This window comes from Aulonocara sp. 'chitande type north' Nkhata Bay, linkage group LG19, assembly GCF_057382095.1.
Source record: "Aulonocara sp. 'chitande type north' Nkhata Bay isolate Kocher_YH1m ecotype deep benthic linkage group LG19, A_spYH_male_GT1.1, whole genome shotgun sequence".
NCBI classification, from domain to species: domain Eukaryota; kingdom Metazoa; phylum Chordata; class Actinopteri; order Cichliformes; family Cichlidae; genus Aulonocara; species Aulonocara sp. 'chitande type north' Nkhata Bay.
In genome coordinates this window covers 30,784,721-30,805,309 of record NC_141362.1, presented here as the reverse complement: position 1 = coordinate 30,805,309, position 20,589 = coordinate 30,784,721, and the positions used below count along the sequence as shown (strand labels likewise).

At 42.1% G+C, this 20,589-nt stretch overlaps 1 protein-coding gene across 6 annotated transcripts; it reads right to left on the bottom strand.

The window, feature by feature from the left end:
- Positions 1–5,096: 5,096 nt before the first annotated feature.
- ift43 (intraflagellar transport 43 homolog (Chlamydomonas)) lies at positions 5,097–20,324 on the bottom strand. 6 transcript variants are annotated; one of them, XM_086275324.1, is made up of 11 exons: positions 20,208–20,324; positions 19,496–19,637; positions 16,163–16,264; positions 13,460–13,530; positions 12,344–12,391; positions 11,188–11,223; positions 10,345–10,391; positions 6,663–6,735; positions 5,817–5,892; positions 5,528–5,688; positions 5,097–5,389 (listed from the first exon to the last, which is right to left on the bottom strand). In XM_086275324.1, the coding sequence occupies exons 2-11, from the start codon at positions 19,538–19,540 to the stop codon at positions 5,380–5,382; spliced, it is 669 nt and encodes a 222-aa protein (XP_086131450.1). In that variant the 5' UTR covers positions 19,541–19,637; positions 20,208–20,324; the 3' UTR covers positions 5,097–5,379. The 6 variants fall into 6 exon arrangements, with proteins under 6 accessions (XP_086131450.1, XP_086131452.1, XP_086131451.1 ...); XM_086275326.1 differs by lacking the exon at positions 20,208–20,324 and adding an exon at positions 16,706–16,768 and having other exon boundaries at positions 19,496–19,763; XM_086275325.1 differs by lacking the exon at positions 20,208–20,324 and having other exon boundaries at positions 5,626–5,688; positions 19,496–19,735.
- Positions 20,325–20,589: the final 265 nt, after the last annotated feature.

The window sequence follows — 20,589 nt, the reverse complement described above, 5'->3', positions numbered from 1 at the left end:
TGTATGCTTGGGACATTGGGGCAATTTAGACAGAGGGGCATATATATGAAACTACTGGGTTCTGAAAAATAATTATAATCTAATTGAATGTGGGGAAAACGGAGCTTTGGAGACATGGACAAGGAGATTCTAGGGAGACCGGATAGGAAGTATAGAGATACTAATGTCCTTCAGCCTGGAGAACCAACCATCACAGGATTCCTTGGCTGAATTCTTTGCTCCATGCAGTTCCACGCAATAGAAATCCAACAGGGGAGCTTTACAGACTCAGCGGGTGGACCTGTTGGAGCCCAGAGGCTTGCAGAGCACTGGGAGGCCTGTGATGCTGCGTGTAAGCAGGAAACTGCATGACTGTGATGTAGTGGACTTATAGTCAGCATCTGAGAGAAGCTTTAGCAATGTCCCACTGTGACACGAACCCCCTTGTTCTGCTGCTCTCCTTTAACGAAATCAAACCAAGTCTTTTCACCTACATAGTCTCACCCGCCTCCATTCCACCAAGGGATATTTATTCTATGTGTGTGTGTGTTGAGTGGTCATTAGTCTCTGTTTACAGGAGAGAAATCCTGGCCAGCTGGCATGTGACGCGTGATGTGCCGCATTGTGGTCTACCACTGTGAGACCCCCGTGGCAGAGTCGTGGAGGCTCGGCAACCCCCTTCCCCAGGCGGGCCGCGGAGACCGCAGCGAGCCCTCGGCAGATGGAGCCTCCAGCGTTTCTCGTCTCTCATCCACAAGCAGCGAAGAGGTGGAGCAAACGCTGGAGGTGGGACTGGGCCTGGCCCCCATCCCAGATGCCAGGAGAAGGCCGAGACTCTGACGAAGCCCTGCTGGGAGGGTGCTGGGCCGGAACAGGTGCAGCCTCAGCCCCCTCTATCCCCCCTCTGTCAGCACCTCAGTGGTGGAGCCCACACTCGTTTCCTGTCCTCACTCCTTCTCATTCACACACTCGAAAGGTGTTGTAGGACTACATCCAGCCCCTCCCTCCACCCTGCAACAAATCCAGACACCGAAAAAAAAAAATCATAACCAGACAGTTCAGCAATAAGACGACTTAAAATCTTGTCACCTTCTGTCTTCTCTTTCAGAGGAACTAAATTACAAAGTACCAAGTTCACAGGATAGCTGACCCTCAGGGGGCAGACTGCAGAGTCGTGTTGACTCAGGGGTTTTTCCTCTCCTGGCTATGATCAACTCTTCAGCTGACCTCGCCGTTGCCAGGGGGCCAACGCAACCGCTTTCCCATCAGCCACTGCTTTATCCCCAGCAGCTACAAGACAAAGAGGTTCTGCTTTGTACCTTCTGTAGCCGGCATCCTGCATGATAGGAAGAGTTTATGACTGGGGAGGCTGGGAAAGGGAGGGCGGATGGGGAGGCCCAACAGCCCACCTTGACCTGTCCCTGCTCAAAGAACCTCGGTGAACTTACTCCCATCGCCCCTAGCCCCCCTTCCCCACATCCACAATGACCTGGCCACTCCAACCATCCCTGAGTTATTATCATAATTCCCCGTAAAGGCACTGTAAGGCATCTGTGTTTTACAGAATGTTTTGTGTTTTATTGCCTTTAAGTCACTCGTAGGCCAGCAGAGAGGGCCCACAATGATAAGAAAACCAGTCATGTGAAAAATGAAGGACCTTGCCTACAGGTCTGAGAGGTGAGGAAGGGAAATAATAAAATACATGACAAATGTGGAGCCTGACTGTATTTCATGTTCAAACCCTTGTCCTGTCCTGCCTTTTCCAACCCGCAGCGGTTCCAAAACATATGAGGGGTAATAAGAAGGAAATAATAATAATAATAATAATAATAAATGAATTCAGCCGATCTCTTTGTAACGAAGAGAACAGAAGCTCAGTTTCTTTGTTTTTTCTTGGTTTAAAAAAAAAAGAAAAAGAAAAAAGAAAAGAGACCATCCTAGCCTTCTCACTCCCCCTCCCAGGTCTTTTGACAACACCATAGCAGCAAGATACCCAGGGGCATTCCAAGCTGCCACCATCCCAGCCATTTCATGTCCGAGCCCACCTGGGGTAAACAAAAGAAAAGAAAAGAAAAGAAATTGGTACTTCGAACGATAGAACATTAAGTAAAGAGTAAAAAAAAAAAAGTTCAGCCGTCAAACTTTAGGTCTTAAAAAATACCATTGTCTCTTCTGTGAAGTAATTCCCCCTCCCCTCCTTTCCCCCCAAACACACACACACGAACCCCCCCCCCCCCCCCCCCCCGCGGGCTTTTAAAGGTGCAGTATAACTAATGAAAAATAAAACATCTGTTTAATCTGGCCATTTCAAAGGCAAATCCCCCTTTTGATCAAAAAATGATATTGATCTGACTGCCTTAGTGGTGTGTTGAGGATCTCTCCTTTAAACTTGAAATATCATGGAGTCTTTGTTGCAAATCAATACCGAGGTTGCTTTTTGAGGTTTGATTCAAAGGGCACGAGCTCCATTTGAATATGCTTGCATTTGCATGTATTATTTCTGGCTTCAGAATTCAAATTGACCTTGCATATATTTTTTTTTCTTTGTTATAAATTAATGAGTAAAACATGGCTTAAAAGCGGGGCATATCTTTCTGTTCTTGCTTTTTTTTCCTTTTAAACTGATAATCGTCCTCTTGTGGCTGGTTCGCGGCACCTGACTGATGCAGAGCTGGGCAGGTCACTGATAGGGAACCTGTTACAGGCACGCGGCCCCTGGTGGAATGAACCGGACCTAATATTGCTCTGAGCTTTAGCGTGTCTGTCCTCACCCCTCACTCTGTGTCTGAGGGGCCCCGGCATCGGGCTGAAGCTATCTCTACATCTCCCCATTTTCTTTAATTACACCTCAGCATATTGGATTTGAACCATATGGAAGGGAGATATTGAGAACAGATAAGATGTATAAACTCCTGTCAGCACCTTAGCATATTAGGTAGAGCTGGAAGGATATTATCTCTAGTCTATCCTTCCAATTAGTGCCCAATATCAAAATACATCAAGACAAGCCAGTCAACAGGGGCGGAGGGAAAAAACATTACATAAACGGACCTTTCTACTTTTTCTTCTTCTTTTAAAATACTGTTAAGCTTTTATTACTTCCTCTCATGTGTTTTCTTTGCCACAAAATGAAAAGTCGGTTCCAATGAGGGACCCAATAAAGACAAAGATAAATAGCCTACTTAAACCCAAAATAATTCACTGTGCTCAGCTGGGCCATGCTTGCCTTAAGGTTTCACAAACATTGCTGCTTTATAAATAAAGTTTAAAGTGAGAAAACTTCTTTTTTTACCCCATAAATTCTGGAAACCCTTTCCTCCAAAGTGTTTCCCATCAAATCAAAAATCATTACTGAGGCATTTCCAGTGAAATATCGGATTACGGAAGCACACGTCGGAGCAGTGTGGATGTTTTTTTGCAGCGGTAATGGCTCCATTATTTTAATAGAAAAATGTCAAGGGAAAAATAAATTGCACCCTAAACCCATGTGAGGCCTGTATCATCTGATCTGATATACACATAATCAACATGGCCTCAGACTCGGCTCACCTCCCGGCGACACCGTTTTCATCCAAAAGCCACCACAAAGCTCTTAAAGAACACAATTGTCTTCCTCGCTGGAAATGATGCGTGCATTGCGCTTGTTTTGATGTGATTGAATCCACTGCACCCAGACAGTGAGAGGTCATCCTTAGCCTCGCTGCAGCATCAGGATATATACAGTATACACAGAGAGAGACATGGGGAGAATAAAGTAAGAGAGCAGCAGGATGAGGCAGTAGAGAGAGGTCACTTTGAGAAGCTGGATGCAAGCACATGCCAAACAGCAACTCTCTCTCTCCCTCTAATCCCCTCTCTGATCCACCGACGCCTGGGCCAATCATTTGAGGACGACCGCAACCCGTGATCACTGGGCCCTAATCTGAGTCCTCAGCCCGTCCGCGGTCCACCTCAGACAGCACCGGCTGGCTGCCAGCGGAGGAGTGGCAGGCTTAGCCTTCTCCAGAGAGACAGCTAGAGGTTGTCTCTACATGGATGGGCACTTCGCAGCTCGGCAGGGGCGGGAGGAAGGGGCAACGTAGCAGCTGCTCAGGGCATATGGGCAGAATTCATTAAGTCTGGCTAAATAAGCCAATTGTGGAGGCGGTAAAAAAGTGTGCATTTGTATATCTGATAGACAAAAAAGAGAGAGAGAGAAAGCACTCACAGAATTTGAGGGCCCCACTTAAAAATTCTGCCACACACAAATATTCTGAGCACAAATATCCCGCGTGATAGCCTCGTCCTGAGGTATTACTCCTGATGAAGTTGATTCAAGGCCCACCAAACGAAAAAGAATCTGGATCTATTTGTGATGGGCAGTGATTGAGCTGTTGGATGCGTAGATTGTGTGCCCTTGAGGACTTTTCTGTGCATCTCCAAATGTCACGAGACCGCTCTCTGCCTCAGAAATAAACCTAATCACAATCTGTAAATGTTACAGCCGTTTCCCTAATAGACCCGGCCTGACTTTGGAGGTCTGCATTTATATTCGCACACATGAACCAAAGGCAAAACTGAATGCTGATACACATGATCGCCACATGTTGAAGCCACACGTTACGCCAACTGTGATCCCATTAGAACACAATGCCATTTTAAATTCAGACATGGAGACATCTCCTTTCCATTGTCCTGGCCTTCTGGCTTTAAAGAAAACACACCTCACACTAGCAGCTGCCTTGTTCCTATCTCACATCTATTCCTCTTTATCCAGTAAAAAAGTATAATGTATGCTAATCCCCCAGGTGTCAATAGGAACTCTGTTCAATACATTTGAGATAATAGTGAAGAAGGGGTTGCTCCTATCGAAGAGCTGGAAGATAAAGTCAATGGCACAGTCAATAACAATAAGGTTGTAGGCTTTAATGAGGAATGTTAATTTGAACACAATCAAGTGGATTTCAGCTTAGCTGATTATCAACCTTGGACTTGTATGAAGGTGTTGATAATGCTGTTAGTAGAGTGGGGGAATTTTTATCTGTACCTGCTATTTTCACTTTGCCTTTTGGCTGTTTGAGTTAAAACTAACAAACTAAAAAAGTGAGCGAGTGAACTTAAAAAAGCAAAAGACAGGGTAAGGTAACACTGTACTGCTCCATGCACAGACAACTTTATTTATTTATAAAATTTACCAAATGCTGTACACACACTTTATACAAAATAACAGTAATTGAAGTTTGTAAGTTGATAGCCCTTCTCTGTAGTGGGATGTTCACTCCTACTAGAGCAACTTCATGTCTCAGTTCAAGCGTCCTCCTCGAGTTGCAGGCTACACAGCCAGCTCCTCACTCTCTCCTTGATCCCATTCCATCAGCAGCTCCGAGGACACCTCTGTAAACAGATGATCCCATTCCCAGCTCACATCATCCTGCAGAGCAAAAGAGAGACAGAAGAAAAGAAGAATTAGAGAGGCAGAGCGAGACATACCAAGAAAGTGAGTACGGGGAATAGAGAGTGGTGGGGGGGAGCAGAGGGTGTTAATGTACACATCATAAATCTTGATTACCTGAGAGACAGACAGCAACCTCCCCTGGTGCTCAAGAAACAGCTGGACAGGCCTTTCGTTGGGAGCTCGCAAGCTATATTTACTAAAAATTCACTCACCTCCCTCACCTCCTGCTCGGGTGCTAAAACCTTGGTGAGTAGCTTCAAGTCGATCTCTCCATCCTGAGGAAACAGTGCAGTAAAATTCACTTAGCTTGCACAAACAGAGGTGATGAGAGTTGCCACCTTGAAGAGAAGGCGCAGGAGAACATTGAAGTTATTTTTAAAAAAATAAGGTGTCTTTGACTCACTAAGGTTTGGAATGCAGAATAATTCTTCAGATCATTGTCCAGATCTCTGTAGGTCATTACTCGGTTCACCTGAACACTAACAGAGTGACAGGAAGTCAGGCTTCTGATGCACTTATACTGTAAACAAACTTGTATTTCGGTGAAAACAGCATGTCACAGAGAAAATCCTGCTTTCAGAATACATGCAAAGCAAGACTGCAAAGTGGCTTAGATGAGCTTGAAGTTTTCACACACTTAAGCTCTAAGATTTCAAGCAAAGGCCAGAGAGAGCAGGAGATGGTTGCCAAGTGTTAAACACTTTAAATTGAAACCCAGCTGCTTATCTGTGGGTTGGAATTAAGTGGGGGGGCTCTCAAAGTGGCCGGGGCCTAGCAGTGCATGCCAGTCCTACTTACTGCACATTACACGCTACATTGCCCTCGCAATGAGTTCAATGTGGATATTATCTCGCACAGAGAGCAAGCCCCAGCCTAATAACCTCCACCGCTGTCATAGCCTTGCAACATATTCGACACATGTCGACGTGTCTCTCACTGCCCTGTAAATCAAAGGGCCCGGTTAGTAAGGATCCTGGCAAGAGAGTTGCATAAATCACACCCAACTGTTATTTCTCCATTTCAGCCTGATATAGCAAAGGCACTCTGCAACAGCATCAATGGAGGACAGTTAACATGAAAGACACTAGAATAGTCTACTGAGCCACTGCTCTGTGCATGGACAGAGGTTTAAGATCATAGAGTTGGGGCTCTGTAAGTCACACTCTGTGTGTGTGTGTGTGTGTGTGTGTGTGTGTGTCCAAAGTGATTAAGTGGTTTGAAAGTGTTTACAGTTTAAGGAATTAACTACCATGGTGGAGCTGCAATTTGCATGGTGAGATCTTCTTCTTGCACTTCATCCAGATCAGGAATCGTTGGGATGTCTAAATACACACAATAAAAAAAGCAGAGTCCATCTGATACATTTGTAGAAGTGGCACATTTAAGAACATCAAATAATCATCAAACGACCATTTAGTATTCTTACCAATACAAACACATTGTTTAAATTACTGTAAATTCCCTGTGGACGGCTGCTAGAAGGTTACGTGCCTGTAAGCGGCACTTCCTCCCCTCCCTCTTGTGTGCTACATCCACATAAGAGCTGCCCTGTCACAATAGCCATGCGGCCATGAATATTCAGAAGGCAAGGCAGCAGCTCATCCTGCTGTGAGAGGGGTGCTGGTCAGGGGCTCCCCAGAAAGCACCCCCTGCTACCTTAGCATTTGGGCCCTGTCAGTGCCGCCCACCCCCAGGACCTGCGGTGGCCGGTAGGCCGACCTCCATGTCCACTCTGCCACTCCGACTGGAGCGGTATCCAGCCATGTGCACGAGTATTTGCTTGCGGGCCCATCTGTGTGGGGTCGGAAGTCACAGTGCGGCCTGGCAGGGGCTGCGGTGCCAAGAGCCGCCAGCCCGCTGCTCAAACAGTGGGAACCCGCTTTAATTGGCAAAACGCAACAGGACAGAGGATGGCTTCACTCCCAAGAAGGAGAGGGCAAACTTTCACAGCATTTTTCAGATGGACATATCAAGGCAGGGAAATAAGAGAGGGATGGAGAGTAGTCTGGATAGCTGGACATAAGCAGTAAAGAGACAGAAAAGTCTCTCCAACGATTTTATAGTGAGTAAGTTGCCGCTTGTTGACAGAAAAGGTGCCTGTACAGATAACAAACAATATATATTTCAAAAAAAATAAAAAGTACAGTAGAGGCTTTACAGGTGTCCCAGCTTTGGGTGTGATGTGTCTTTCCTGAAAAGTATTTTTCTGGTGTGGCAGCAAAGTGCACATCCTTATTAGCTCTCGAGCAGAGTGTGGACAGTGACAGAGAAAGAAAGTGGGGGAGTGGAAGCGAGGGAAAAGAGACCTGACAGATAGCGAGAGAAAAAGAGAGAGCTGGACTGCATGAAGAGGGTTGTCAGTAATCTCTAACCACAGTACTGCACCCTGAGGGGAAAGTCAATAGAGGAGCTAAATAGAGGTGAGGAGATGGAAGTCTGCATCTGATGTGAGGAAATATCTTGGCATCTATGTCACCATTCCTTCAAAATAGCCCCTAAAAAAAAAAGAATTCAAGCAAACATAAATTTAGATGTAAGAAGGAGAAAAATATTTTGATTCTGAACATTCTGAGATGGATAAATCCTAAAAAAAAAAAAGAGTAGACCGGTCAAAACCTTACCCCCCAAGTTTTGCTGAAGCCCAAAAGCCTCACACTCTGCCGATAACTTATTTCTTTCTCTTTTTTTAATTAAACCAAATTAAAAATGCCATGCTCGTTTAGCCGCTGACAAGATTCATCTGTGTTTCTGATATCCAAATAAATGCGGGCGCAGGTATTTCATATTCATGAGGCCCCGGTGACACTTTGTCCTCTCATTTACAAAGCACAGCGTTCAGCAGAATCCGTCCCCCCTGGACCCCCAATCAAATTTAATGGTCTTAGTGCAATGACATCAAAAAGCTTTGCCATCCAGCTCTGCAAACAGCTTCCTGTGTTGTCTATCTGTCCACACACACACTCTCTTTCTTTCCATTTCAGCGAGTAACGCACTAATAACACACTCCGTGAGAGTTCGACGTGAAGCACGGAAGCATATGCTGTCTATGTGCAAACTCTATTATTAAGAGAAAAAAAAGCAACAACATTTTTTTAAAACGAGCTTCAAATCCAACCTATTACTAGATGTCAAGTGGCCCATAAAAGCAGCTGCAAACAAGCCAATGTTTTCTTCCAACGCAAAGGGCAACTCCATCAGGACGAGCATATTTCCCTCAGCATGGCACGCATTATCCATGCTGGCTTTCTTCACTCAGCTGGACATGTATCAAGGTGGCTTTTGTCTGGCAGCGAGAGGCCACGCGTATTCTTATTACACGGCCGCGTCCGACTTCCTCGCTGAAGCATGTAAATATCAAAAGGGGATAATTTGCTGTGAATGTAGACATACTCCCGGCAGCACATGCCAGTCAGCGACTCTGGCAAACGGGCCGTGTCCTCGCCTTACTTCGGACCCCTATAATCTACGCAGGGGTCCAGTCGAATGATTACCCAGCCAGAGAATCCATTTGAAAGGCTTACGGGACAGCAACAGTCAACACGTCACAGTTTAAGTGGGAGACGGTGAGACATGAAATAGATGAGTGTCTTTGCGACACTGGTGCTATTTTATGTGACCAGCAGGAGGCTGTGGGGGCAGCTGATAGGGAGAAGGGAGCAGGGGACTGGGGCTAGCCTGGTCTTCTCTCCCTCTGTCTCTCTCTGTGCTTGTAGCCAGTGGACATAAGGGATAAGGGTAGGGGACATAATCAAGATCGGAGGGGCTATCTCACTAACCCTCAGCACTGTAATTTCCAATACCCCTGCCTCCAGCTCTGTATTAAGAGGTCTCCCTTCACAGAGTAATAATCTTTCCAGCGGCATTAACTGCAAGAGAACCAAACCTCTGGACCCTTCAATCAACTGTCCATTTTAGCCAGTGTGCCGACAATATCGAGTACAATCGTGTGTGTACAAACAATATAGAAGTACATTAATTACATGTATATAAAAAACAGTTTCTGAAATTGAAATTCAATAGTTATTATTGCCCTGTAACATCATTTGTATTTTGGAATAGATTTCTACTTTTTAAATTAAGCAAATAAAACACATCAGAAAAATACAACTGAGTGGAATTACCAAGAGTTATTAATAAATAATACAGTTTAAAATCTCTGCATGTCATTGTGACAACATTGGTACTCTTTAAACTCAGCAGATTCATGAACAAAGAATTAAACATGAATTCTCGTCATCTTCTCAAAAGTCACTCTACAGCGTACTAGGTATTTTTTTCATCTTCTTCTTATTAATCGTAGTAGTATTCTTATTTTATTTCCTAATAAAATGACAATATGGCTGTTTTAACAGAAAAGGTTTTCAATTTGTTCATGTGCACGTCTCTCAGCATGCATGCCAACTAATATTAACTTAGCCTATTTAACCCTGTTCCATTACTGCTTTGCACTGCAAAATGTTGTATTTATCTTCAGCAGCACCTTGCTGAAAATTCCTCCCTCAGTCCAAACATTGTTTGTGGTGCACACGAGCCCTCAGGTCACTTAGTCAATGCAGCAGTGTTACCACTGGATCTGTATTCAACAGCACCAGTCTGACACTTTGTGTCCATGTGTGTGCATTTTGTGATTAACTGTGTTGTTCTGGCTGATGGCTGGACAACCTCAACTCTCCATCAAATGAGCATATTCCCTCATCACGTTAATCAAAAGGACCGCGCTCATACTTTCAGTGGTCAAAGTCAGCGTTCTAACACACAAATCCATGCTATATTCAGGGAGAAATATGGTTTGAGCACCAGTGAAAAGCAATGATCTGACCGCCTGCTTATCTGCTCTACTTTCTGAGGATGAATGTGCCGGTGAGGCACTGGAGGGCTCCACTTTGCCCGTAAGGAGGCACAGAGAGTGAGGATTGCAAGGGTGCTCTTACCTCCTTCATCATCTGATCCCTGGGGAGTTTGTGGTCGCAGACGGCGGCTGTAGAAACAGGAAGTATGAGAGCATGAATTATTTAATGCTTTCAAACCCTATCTTAACAGTCATCATAGGGAGTGAGTGAGTGAGTTGGCTCCTAGACTTTTCTTTGATGATGGGCCTGTTTTTGTTCTTTCTTATGATAGGTAGGGTGCTTGTTCAGTTTCCTACAGTCTGAGTCAGACTTTAGAATAACAGCCTCTGACAAAGCTGCTATGAGACACACAGTTGTGCTGTCTGGGTTAACACAGCCTGACTGTCCTAGACAAGATCACCTCTAAGAATTAAAAAAAAAAAAACCCAGCTGGAGGCACAGTCTGAATAAGTATTGTTAAGACAAGACAATTGTGACAGAAGCAGAACCTAAGGGATTTTTCGGCAGAGTAACATCATCACTTTCACACAAAGCCTCTGTCTCACTATAGCCATCCAGGCACCAAGCTCCAGCTGCAATGATGAGTCAAACATACAGGACTATGTCCTCTACCTGCCTCTTCTCATGTGGATGCCTATTCTGGTCACACAATTGTGTGAGGGTGGGTGGAAGGGACTAGAATAACAGGGAAACAGCAGTAAAAGTGACGGCAACTCAGTCATGCTGGATTTTAATCATATTAAGTGATTGTTCTTGGAAAGGCGAGGATTAGTTACGACCAAGGACAACTGGGGAAGTAGAGTGCCATTTCCACTTTACTGCGAAAAGAACAAAAATTTAAACTGGCCTATTTTTATACAAAAAGTGCTGACAGTTATGAAAGTCATCTGACAGCTGAAAGAATAAAATATTGTTCCTACTTACTCTTCGAGGTCCTCAGCTGCAGGTCTTCTCGAAGATCTGTACGTCACCAGAGAAAAATAATTTTCACACAAATTTAATAACACACACATATTAAATTGTATTTCTTTCAAACTAACAGTAGGCATATCTTTTTCATCCGTGTTAGTGGAGTAGACAGTAGTTGTCTTCTGTTTTCTCAGCCTATAATACCAGTTTAACAGCCTCAGCAACTATTTACAGACTTCTCTCCATTTATTTTCCCTCAGTATGAAAAGATGCACGCTGGCATACCAAAAATGCAGCATTATTAATATGCAAAGCATATAATCACACAAATGCAGGAATAAAACAAAACATTGTAAGTTATGTGTATTTTTTAAAAGCATACCCAAAAATTTTTTTCCAATATCATTTTTAATCTTCCTTCATAGAGCTAAATACATTTGTTGGTTCTCCTGGTTGAGTAGTGACCCCTAGTGGTTTTAAAGGTGATTCAATCAGCCTTTTACTTCTTTTTTCTTTTAATTCTTTAGCATGTCCAAAACTCAAGAGCACAAGCAGCTATTATGTGCAGATCGATACAAAGCTCATACTTAAATCCATAAATAAATCCTTTTGTATTTTTATCAAGAACAAGTATTAAGAGGTTCTTATAAAAATAAATCTGTCCCAACATTGGGACAATAACGACAATGGCAACAAATAAGAACATTTATTCATAGCTTGTTTTTCAAAGGTGATATCTTATCATCTTTTTTCACCATGAGGATTTCATTTCCTGTTGATCTGCCTGAGGTTAATTTATTTTTTTTGGCAGGAGGGGGTGTTGGTATTAAAGGATGTTTTTCCTGGTTGAAGTTATGGGTCTAAGTTCATAGGATGATGTGGTATGATTTTTTTAATCACAGATCACAAAACCTGCGAATCCAAAGTGAAGCTTTAACAACGTAATGAAATTGACTGGACTATAAGTCCTATATCTTATATTATATTGTTATGAGTAGCGTTAATAATATTTTTTTCCAGTAAGAAAAATTATCTTAAACACTTCATCTTGCCAGTTCTCTGCTCATTTACTGCTTTGTCCATCTTTTGCACACTATCTGCGGCCAAACCAGCCGATCTGAAGCCAGCAGAGTCCAATCAGGAGAGCGAGAGAGGAGCTGAGGGAGCCTACCTGCCTGCCCTTGGATGGTGTCCTGTCTGCGGGGCGGGGGTGGCGACACTTAAGACACATTACAGGCCCCTTGATTAAGACTCATGTAAGGCAAAGCGATAGACATGGTAAAACTGTCTGGAAAAAGTTGTTAGGGATAAAATATATTGTGACAACCTGGTTTCAAAGGTTCATCAATAAACTGACAGATCATTTAGTGTCAATTAGAAGTGATAGATCGACAAATCCTGGGATTTCTGCGCTGGGATTAGTGGGAGGAGGGCGGTGGTGATTGAGCATGAGGGGTGACATTGAAGGGAAAAGTCCTTGCTGGTTCCAGGGGGGACCATTACTTACTTTGTTTCAGAGAGGATCAATGCACGTGCAAACCCCTTTTACACCTCCTGTATTTCAATCACTTTGAGACCGGGAATCAAGCGGGGGTTACGCAAAAGCGGAGAAGCGACACGCTGACCTTCTGCGAGAAAGGAAAGATCTATTGAGTTTGCCGTTCTCCCTGCTTGCACTAACGGTGCAGCAAACTACGCAAATAAATACAATTGACTCAGCCTGTTCACTTCAATGCATCTCCTGTGCTCCCACTTCCACTGACCGAGCAAAAGAAGCACAATGGCAGTTGGAAGAACAAACTGTTCTACAGTGTATTAAAACATCTCATATTGAGTCAGTGAAGGAGAATATTGCGATTTAGATGTGTTAGTCTGAGACGAAGCCTTTTGGCAAACACCTTCCATCTGTTCAACATATTTCATGAATTCTCCATGTTGTGATCCTTGTGTAAAGAGCAGACTGCAGTGGTAAGGGGTGATTAAGTGGCTTGAACCCCCATGATGAAGTGGCTAGCTGACTAACAGTGCCCTCCTGTGGCTGATGCATTAACCATGTCAATTACCGCCTTGCTCACAGATGAAGACGAATGGAGAGTTGCCTGCTCAGACAGGCTCCCTCTAACCTTGTTGATTCACAGCCCGAGTGCCAAATATGCACTGATAAATAAGCTCATTCAACAGCATGAGAGTTCATTAATAACACATAAAACAAGACCACGGCTTGGAGTCCCAGCTTAGTTTCATTATAGTCGCAAGAGATGGAGGGGGCGAACGTGAAAATACGTACTTGGCAGAACCAGATCCAGAGCTGTCCTCTGCCCAGCCGCCCTGTCGCCGGGCTGGTTTAGGAGGAGGGCCCTGGAAGGAGGAAGAACTTCAATAACAGCTTCACTGAATATCTACTCACCCACACTCACGATAAGTAAATACATATGAAAGCATTCAAACTCCTATGAGGCTTTAGTCTCGGAAAATATAGCACAGAAGCGGCATGTTTTCATTAGATGTTGGGGTAAACTTGATCAGAATCAGTGGCCTCATGTTAAACACACATTTCATAAATAGGTATTCCAAAATTGAAGCATTCATCCACAAATTGTTAAGAAAAAAAAAGAAAAAAGAAACTGTCTTGTTAAGGTATGCTGATCGAACCACCTGTGGAGTAAACAACATTCCTGATCTGCTGAGCAAAGGATCGTCTACTGCAGCGGTCCCCAACCTTTTTTGCGCCACGGACCGGTTTATGTCCAACAATATTTTCATGGACCGGCCATTAAGGTGTCGCGGATAAATACAACAAAATAAATCCAGAACCGGTACCAAAAAAGAAGATTTATACATAACACACAGAAAAAGACCCAGGGAAACTGAGTTAACAATAAAAACAATTAAAAAAAAAAAAAAAAACGCTAAAAGGCGAAACCATGAATTTCACACCCAAGGCCCGGTACCAAACGACTCACGGACCGATACCGTTCATGGCCCAGGGTTGGGGACCGCTTGTCTACTGCATGTGCGCTAAATAGTTTAGTTTATTATAGTTTTCAGCAGTAACCATTTGAAGCATTAGAACGTATAGAGCAGAGTGTGGGAATTAAGTCTGACCCTAAAACTGAGCCAGAGGGGAAAAAATGACCTCCCACTCTGTCTACTTCTTTGATTCTGAAAATAGTAAACGGAGTAAGAATCTTGATCCTGAGACCGGGACCCTGAGGCCAGCGTTTGAATGAATAAATTCCTCAGCGCGCACAAGGGTGGGCACTAGACAAATGAATTAGGGAAAAAGAGGGACAACATTTCTCATTACTAAATTGGGTCTGCAGAGGACAAAGTGTTCGTGAAGAATTTCTTTCATTTATGATGAAAGAGGAAATAATCTTTCATGGCTGGTTCCTTTACTGAAGCCATTTATAAATCTGAATGTCACCATTAAGCAGGGCAGAGGGAGGGGGAGCCCACTCTGCTCCACTGTATATTACCATTAATCGAGAGAGCTGAGGCTGAACGAGCTCCCTCAACTTTGTGCAATTAGTAACTGTCTCTTTAATAGGAACAAAAAAGGGATTACAATTATGGAGGCTTTTTTAGAGCAGCATTTAAACATTTTTTTCACATGATGTGAAATCTCTTTGATGTTTCATATGTGGCATTTCAACAATGGAGAATTTTCATAAGGGATGAGATAATAAGGTCAAGTGCATCCTGTGTGCAATAAATGTATCCTGTGGCAGTTATTTCACTCAACAAAAATGGGGAGGACCAAAATAGTCCTGAGAAACAAAACAAAAACTGCGAGCATCCAATTCCTCATGACCAAATATGAAGCTCACAGCTGTAGTAAAATAGTTATGGCTATTACGCCAATTAGCTTAGGCCTTAAGGTTTCTAATTTGGGATTCTATGACGGTCTCTAGGGCGAGGAACTTGTAGTGACCGAACTCTATGAGCCCATAAAAGCAATGAGTCTTTGTTTAAAAGGATGTCGGGAATGCGACCAATCAGTTGGGTATTTCGGGCAGAAGAGAACGGGTTTGATAAACGAAGACTGCAAAAACGCCACCCAGTCGCACGACACTCTGGAAAAATGTACTGCATGTGCACAGCAGGTCAGAGAGGGCGCGAGAATACCGGTTCATACATTAGGAAAGTTGGCCTAATTTGGGAAGATTAGCCTAAAGCAAGGGCATTGCTAGAATATTTGCTCTGGGAATGCTGGCTGGTTTACAGTTTGCCAATCCAGGAGATGTGACTGATCCTATAAATGCCAACGACAGTGAAGTGATTTGTTGTATTTCAACTGTCACTTATGATCTGATTTCTTATGATTACATGCAACATGATTCAAGGGCAACAAGAAGCAAACTTTACAATGAAAACTGTGCCATGACTTGAAGTGATTTGTGTAAAAAAGGCACTTGTAGAAAGAGAGGATTTATCAGTTGCTGGTGATACTAAATAAGCCAACTGAAGACAACTACAATGTTTTGTGACTCACAAGGTTAAAAGGATTTAGAGTTTATATGAAGTAACACTTCAAACCCTTAATGCAACACATAAGAGCCAACATATACAGGCCAACAAATAAAGAGCAGCTATTCTGAGTGTTTCGGAGCACTTTAAAACCTGCTAAAGTAGAAAAACAGCAACTCAAACATCTCATCACCTGCATTATGCACTCCAATCAAACTTTATACCATGTGTGTCAAGCTGGCTCTTCGAGGTGAGCTGTAATTTGAGTCCTATCAAATCTAATCAGATGAACTGAAGTAAAACACTTCATGATAAAAGAAATGTAAGATAACCGGAAATGGTATAAAGTTGATAAGCTGAGCATTAGGACTAGAAGCCATGCAAAGTCATCGCTTAATTTATGCTACCTACCTCATCATCATCCTGTAATTCATGTATGAGACAAGACCAAAATGCATATTTATGACCTTGTAAATGAATGTTATAACACGCAGAGGTTTATTATCACATGATTGCATACCTCTCCTGCTGAAGCAGAGGTGGAGGACTTCCTTATGTGACGAGTCTCTTCAAACGATGACTGGTGTGCCGCAGGGCGAGCTCTTCGTCCAGACTTGGCAACCTGGGAAATGTGTGTAATTTCAACATGTAAAACCACTGTATGTGACAGACATTAGCACAGTTATTTGGGGTTTATAAAATAATTTGTGGTTTTAATTTGCTTTAACTGTCACATTAAATGTTTTCTGAAAATGGGATGGGAATCAAGAACGGGTTCCAGTTAAAAGGAGGTTCCAAACGGTCTAATTCTCTGGAAACTTCTGCATCCAACCTTATCAATTCCTGGCATGTTTTCTTTTTTCCAACAGCTGCACATTGCTAAACAATGACGTCAAATTCATGGAAGTGGAGCTTTTGCACACCTGAGTCATTTGTTTTCCACTCATGCACACATGTACAGATTTTAAAGATTTGAAATGATGTCAAAAATCTGAAATAGCTGTTTGCTTTTTTTTCTCCACAATAACTTCAGAATATTTTACGAAGCCATGAAAACTTTTACCTCCATACTATGAAAACGTCCGGTGGGTCAGTGGTGTAGTGTTTTCAACATTCCCCTAACATCCTGGGAAAACCCATATGGAAAAGAAATAGTAAAAACTTACATGATTTACTCATGAAAGTGGCCACTTTCTCATTACTTTCATATATTGTTTTAGTAAGTATCCAAAACATACAAGTTTCATTATATAATTCTTCAAGGGATCTTATATCTGTTTTCACTCTTGTATGCTTTTCATACAAGTTTCACACAAGACGGATACAAACTTTATAAGATCTATATATATCTTTTCCATATGGGAAAACACAACCCAGCCTCAGACAGTCATAAGATAAGGATAAATTGGAGGGTTGTGTCAGAAAGGACCGTTTTTGTAAACTCTGTGCCATATCCCATATGTGGATCCATTTGCTGTAGTACCTACTGGGAATAACCGAGCAGCTAGAAGTACTACACCACTGTGAACATTTTACAGGTCCTAGGAGCAAGAAAGCAGCAGAAGGTCAAAATTTGGTGCTTTTTGATTTGGTTTATTCAGCCCTCATCACTTCTTAAGTACAAGAGATGCACAAGAAATTGTCTGGAATAAAAGAAAATAAAGGTACAGTGAGTAATTTTTTGAGGTTACAGAAAAAAGACAATGTAGTACTATAAATATACACTGAATAGTGTTTATCTGTGTCTTCCAACAAATTGATGTGTTTTCATAAACTAAAATAATTAGGTTTTTGGAAGTTCCCACATTGCCCCGCCATCTTGAATAAAGTGGCCGAGATGGACATCGTACTTCTGCCTAATTGCTTTTTATGTATGTTGCAGAAGACTGGCCAAAATGAAAACACCATATAAGACACTTTTAATTTAAAGATCAAAAATAGATGTTTCAAATTATATGTGGCCATTTAACACTTTCACATGTAGATTTTTCATATCTTTCTCATTATGTCCTTCCCTGCCATCAGTGCAGTCTCTTCTCCCTTATTTCCCCTTCTTCCTCCTCACCTCAATCCTGATCCTCTAACACATGAAAACATGCTAATTTATTCCTAATATTGTCGCAATTACTTACTATCAGAAGATTAGACATGGGACCCTCCCATCTCCAGACAAGTGACAGTAGAAAACTGTTTTCTACTGTCATTGCTCCAGACAGCTGACAACAAGCCGGCTAAACAACAACAACAGCTGGATATAAGCTAACATTATGCCAGCTAATGTTAGGCTCAAGTGTCCTTAAACAAATCACACCTTCCTTCTTGACAGCAGATTATGTACCAATTTGCAATCTACTAATATCTCATGGTGAGATTTTAAAACACTGTACCTTTAAGCAGTTTTAAAAACAGCGCCCACTCCAAATATTACAATCTGAAACCAAAATGTTATTTTGGTTCAGCATGACATTTTCTACAACTTTGAGGATCAATATCTTTCCACAGATCATTGTTCAAATAGCAAAACTGTATCAAAGTAATGTCTATGATGTAAAGTAACAGAAACAAAGATACATTTTTACCTACATTCTGATACCAGGCTCATCTTCTAGCCATGATTCTTTCGGTTTCAACATAATCACTTCTTACCACTCCCATTTAATCTGTTCAAGGAATTAAAACCATGACAATACTGAGTGAAAGACAACTATGAATGGGTGTGGTTTGCATAGCCGCAAAACAAAAACAAGATTTTGGTTTTAGATTGTGAAACTTGGAGTGGGTACAAGTGATGTGGCTGCAGTTTTTAAAACTGTTTTTCAGCCATGAAAATCGTAAGTGCCTAGCTTCAGTATATGTAACAGAGTATGATGGCACAAACTGCCAGAAAAAAAATTAGGAAATAAAAAAGCGTCAAATCTCAACCCACCCCTTTTTTACTTCAAGGACCTGTAACTTGGAAAACATTTATAGCATATAGGCAGAATTTTGTATGGCTTCAATATATAAGCTAAATATAATATAAACTAAAGTTATTAAAACAAAACATCTGATTCTGAGGGGTTCAGGTGGGAGGCACCCATTTTCCATGGAGTGACCCGTGAAGCTTACATGTTGGAGGAATAAAAAAAGTAGATTCACAAAGAATATCACCTATATGATTAATTAAAAAAAATTGGATTTACTATCAATAAAAACGTATCAATATTTACATTAGTCCAAAGACACATAGTATAATTCAAATGAAACATTGTCTTTTTGTCAACTAAAAGTGGTTGGTCTTATTTCAGATTTGAAGTCATGTTTTCTGTGTAGTTTATAGAAATGTGAACGTGTGTGAACCACAAGCACCAACAAAAAGAGATGAGTGTATCCCCGAAACATTATCAGGACAGCAGGCATTCTTGCCTTTTATGGAGAAAACCGGTAGCAGTGGGAACACAGTATGCATGCTCCCTGTACGTTTTCTGAGGGAGTAATGCCAGACACAGAACCAGGTCAGAGTTTACACGGAGCTACCAAAACACTGAGCTATGTTTGTGGGGGAAATTTCAGCTAGCATCATCTGTGGCTAACCCCGAAGTTAAAGTTAGCTGAATACGCAGACAAACCTTCCCGCTGCCAGTGCTCAAAAACAGTGAATGATGATGATTCTGAGCAGGTAACTGACAGGTTAAACTGGCATATCATTTACTGACTGGCTATTACTGATGCTCGCATTAGCGAAACAGAAAGCTAATTAGCTAACTAGCATCGCTGCACCGTCATACAGTGCCCACAACTCAGCTCAGAATGAATGCTACTTTCCTCCCATTACCTTGCTATGTGCATTTTAATGATATAAGACCCTACTTACATTTCTTGCCGTTCCACCATCTTCTTGTTGGAAATTATCGTCCATTTTTTTCCTCCTACCAGCTAGTTCACCTTCTTCCTGGATACCACCAGGCGTCACACAGCAACGCTCTCCATGGTAACGCAAATCAGGAGGAAAGTGCCTTTGGACCGCCCCAAATATCGTTAGTAAGTAAACAAACAAACAAACAAACAAATAGATGCGTGTATTGATATTGATAGGGAATCTGCTATAATGCCCCTACTGCTCGTTTGTATGTGAGAACGTATATAAAGTAATGATAACAATGTTTCCTTGTACTACTGGAGCTCCCCAGACATTACTGTTGAATAAATAAGACGCCTACTCCGAATATATGCCCCATTTTTCTCTCTGATTTAATGGTGAGTCAACAGATAATTATGGTGTGTCCAAAAAATAAAAAATAATTTTAAAAAAAATCCTTGGATAATTACGTCCGGAAATACAAACAAACAAGCAAATATATATATATTTAAAACTCATAATATGAATTCATTTTTAAGAGTAAAAATTACATCACTAAAGAAAAACAGGAGGTATTGTTGTCGCTTTTTATTTTTATATTTATTTTGTTTGTTTCTTTGTTTTGTTGTTGTTTTTTTCTAAATGGATAAAGTGATACTCTTGTCCTCAGTGCAAAATATCTCATTTGAGGACGCAGGCAAAAAATAAAGATGAAATCAAATTGTACCTTCAATTCCCCGCGTGGTCCGCGAGATGTCGCTGTCTCCTTTCATTATGATACTGGGGAGGCGCTGAACGGTAGCAGCCTGCAGAGGACCGCAGCTCCCTTGCGCACCCTCAGAAGTTCTGCATGTTAACTCTGAACTTTACTTCATTGGCACTTTATTTTGCCCACGATTAAAAATATTAAGCACGTAAACCTCCTCAGGTTTAGATTTTTGAACTGCTGTGAGCGCGCGTGGGGCACACAACAGAACGTGACTTAATTTCAGCCACATCCATAAAATGCTGCTATTCACTTGACAAATGAATGCAACCCTTCTCTCTTGCGAAATCTCATTGCCCAATATTACGCTGCGTATGATTCAAACACTGTTTGGCAGCATGAA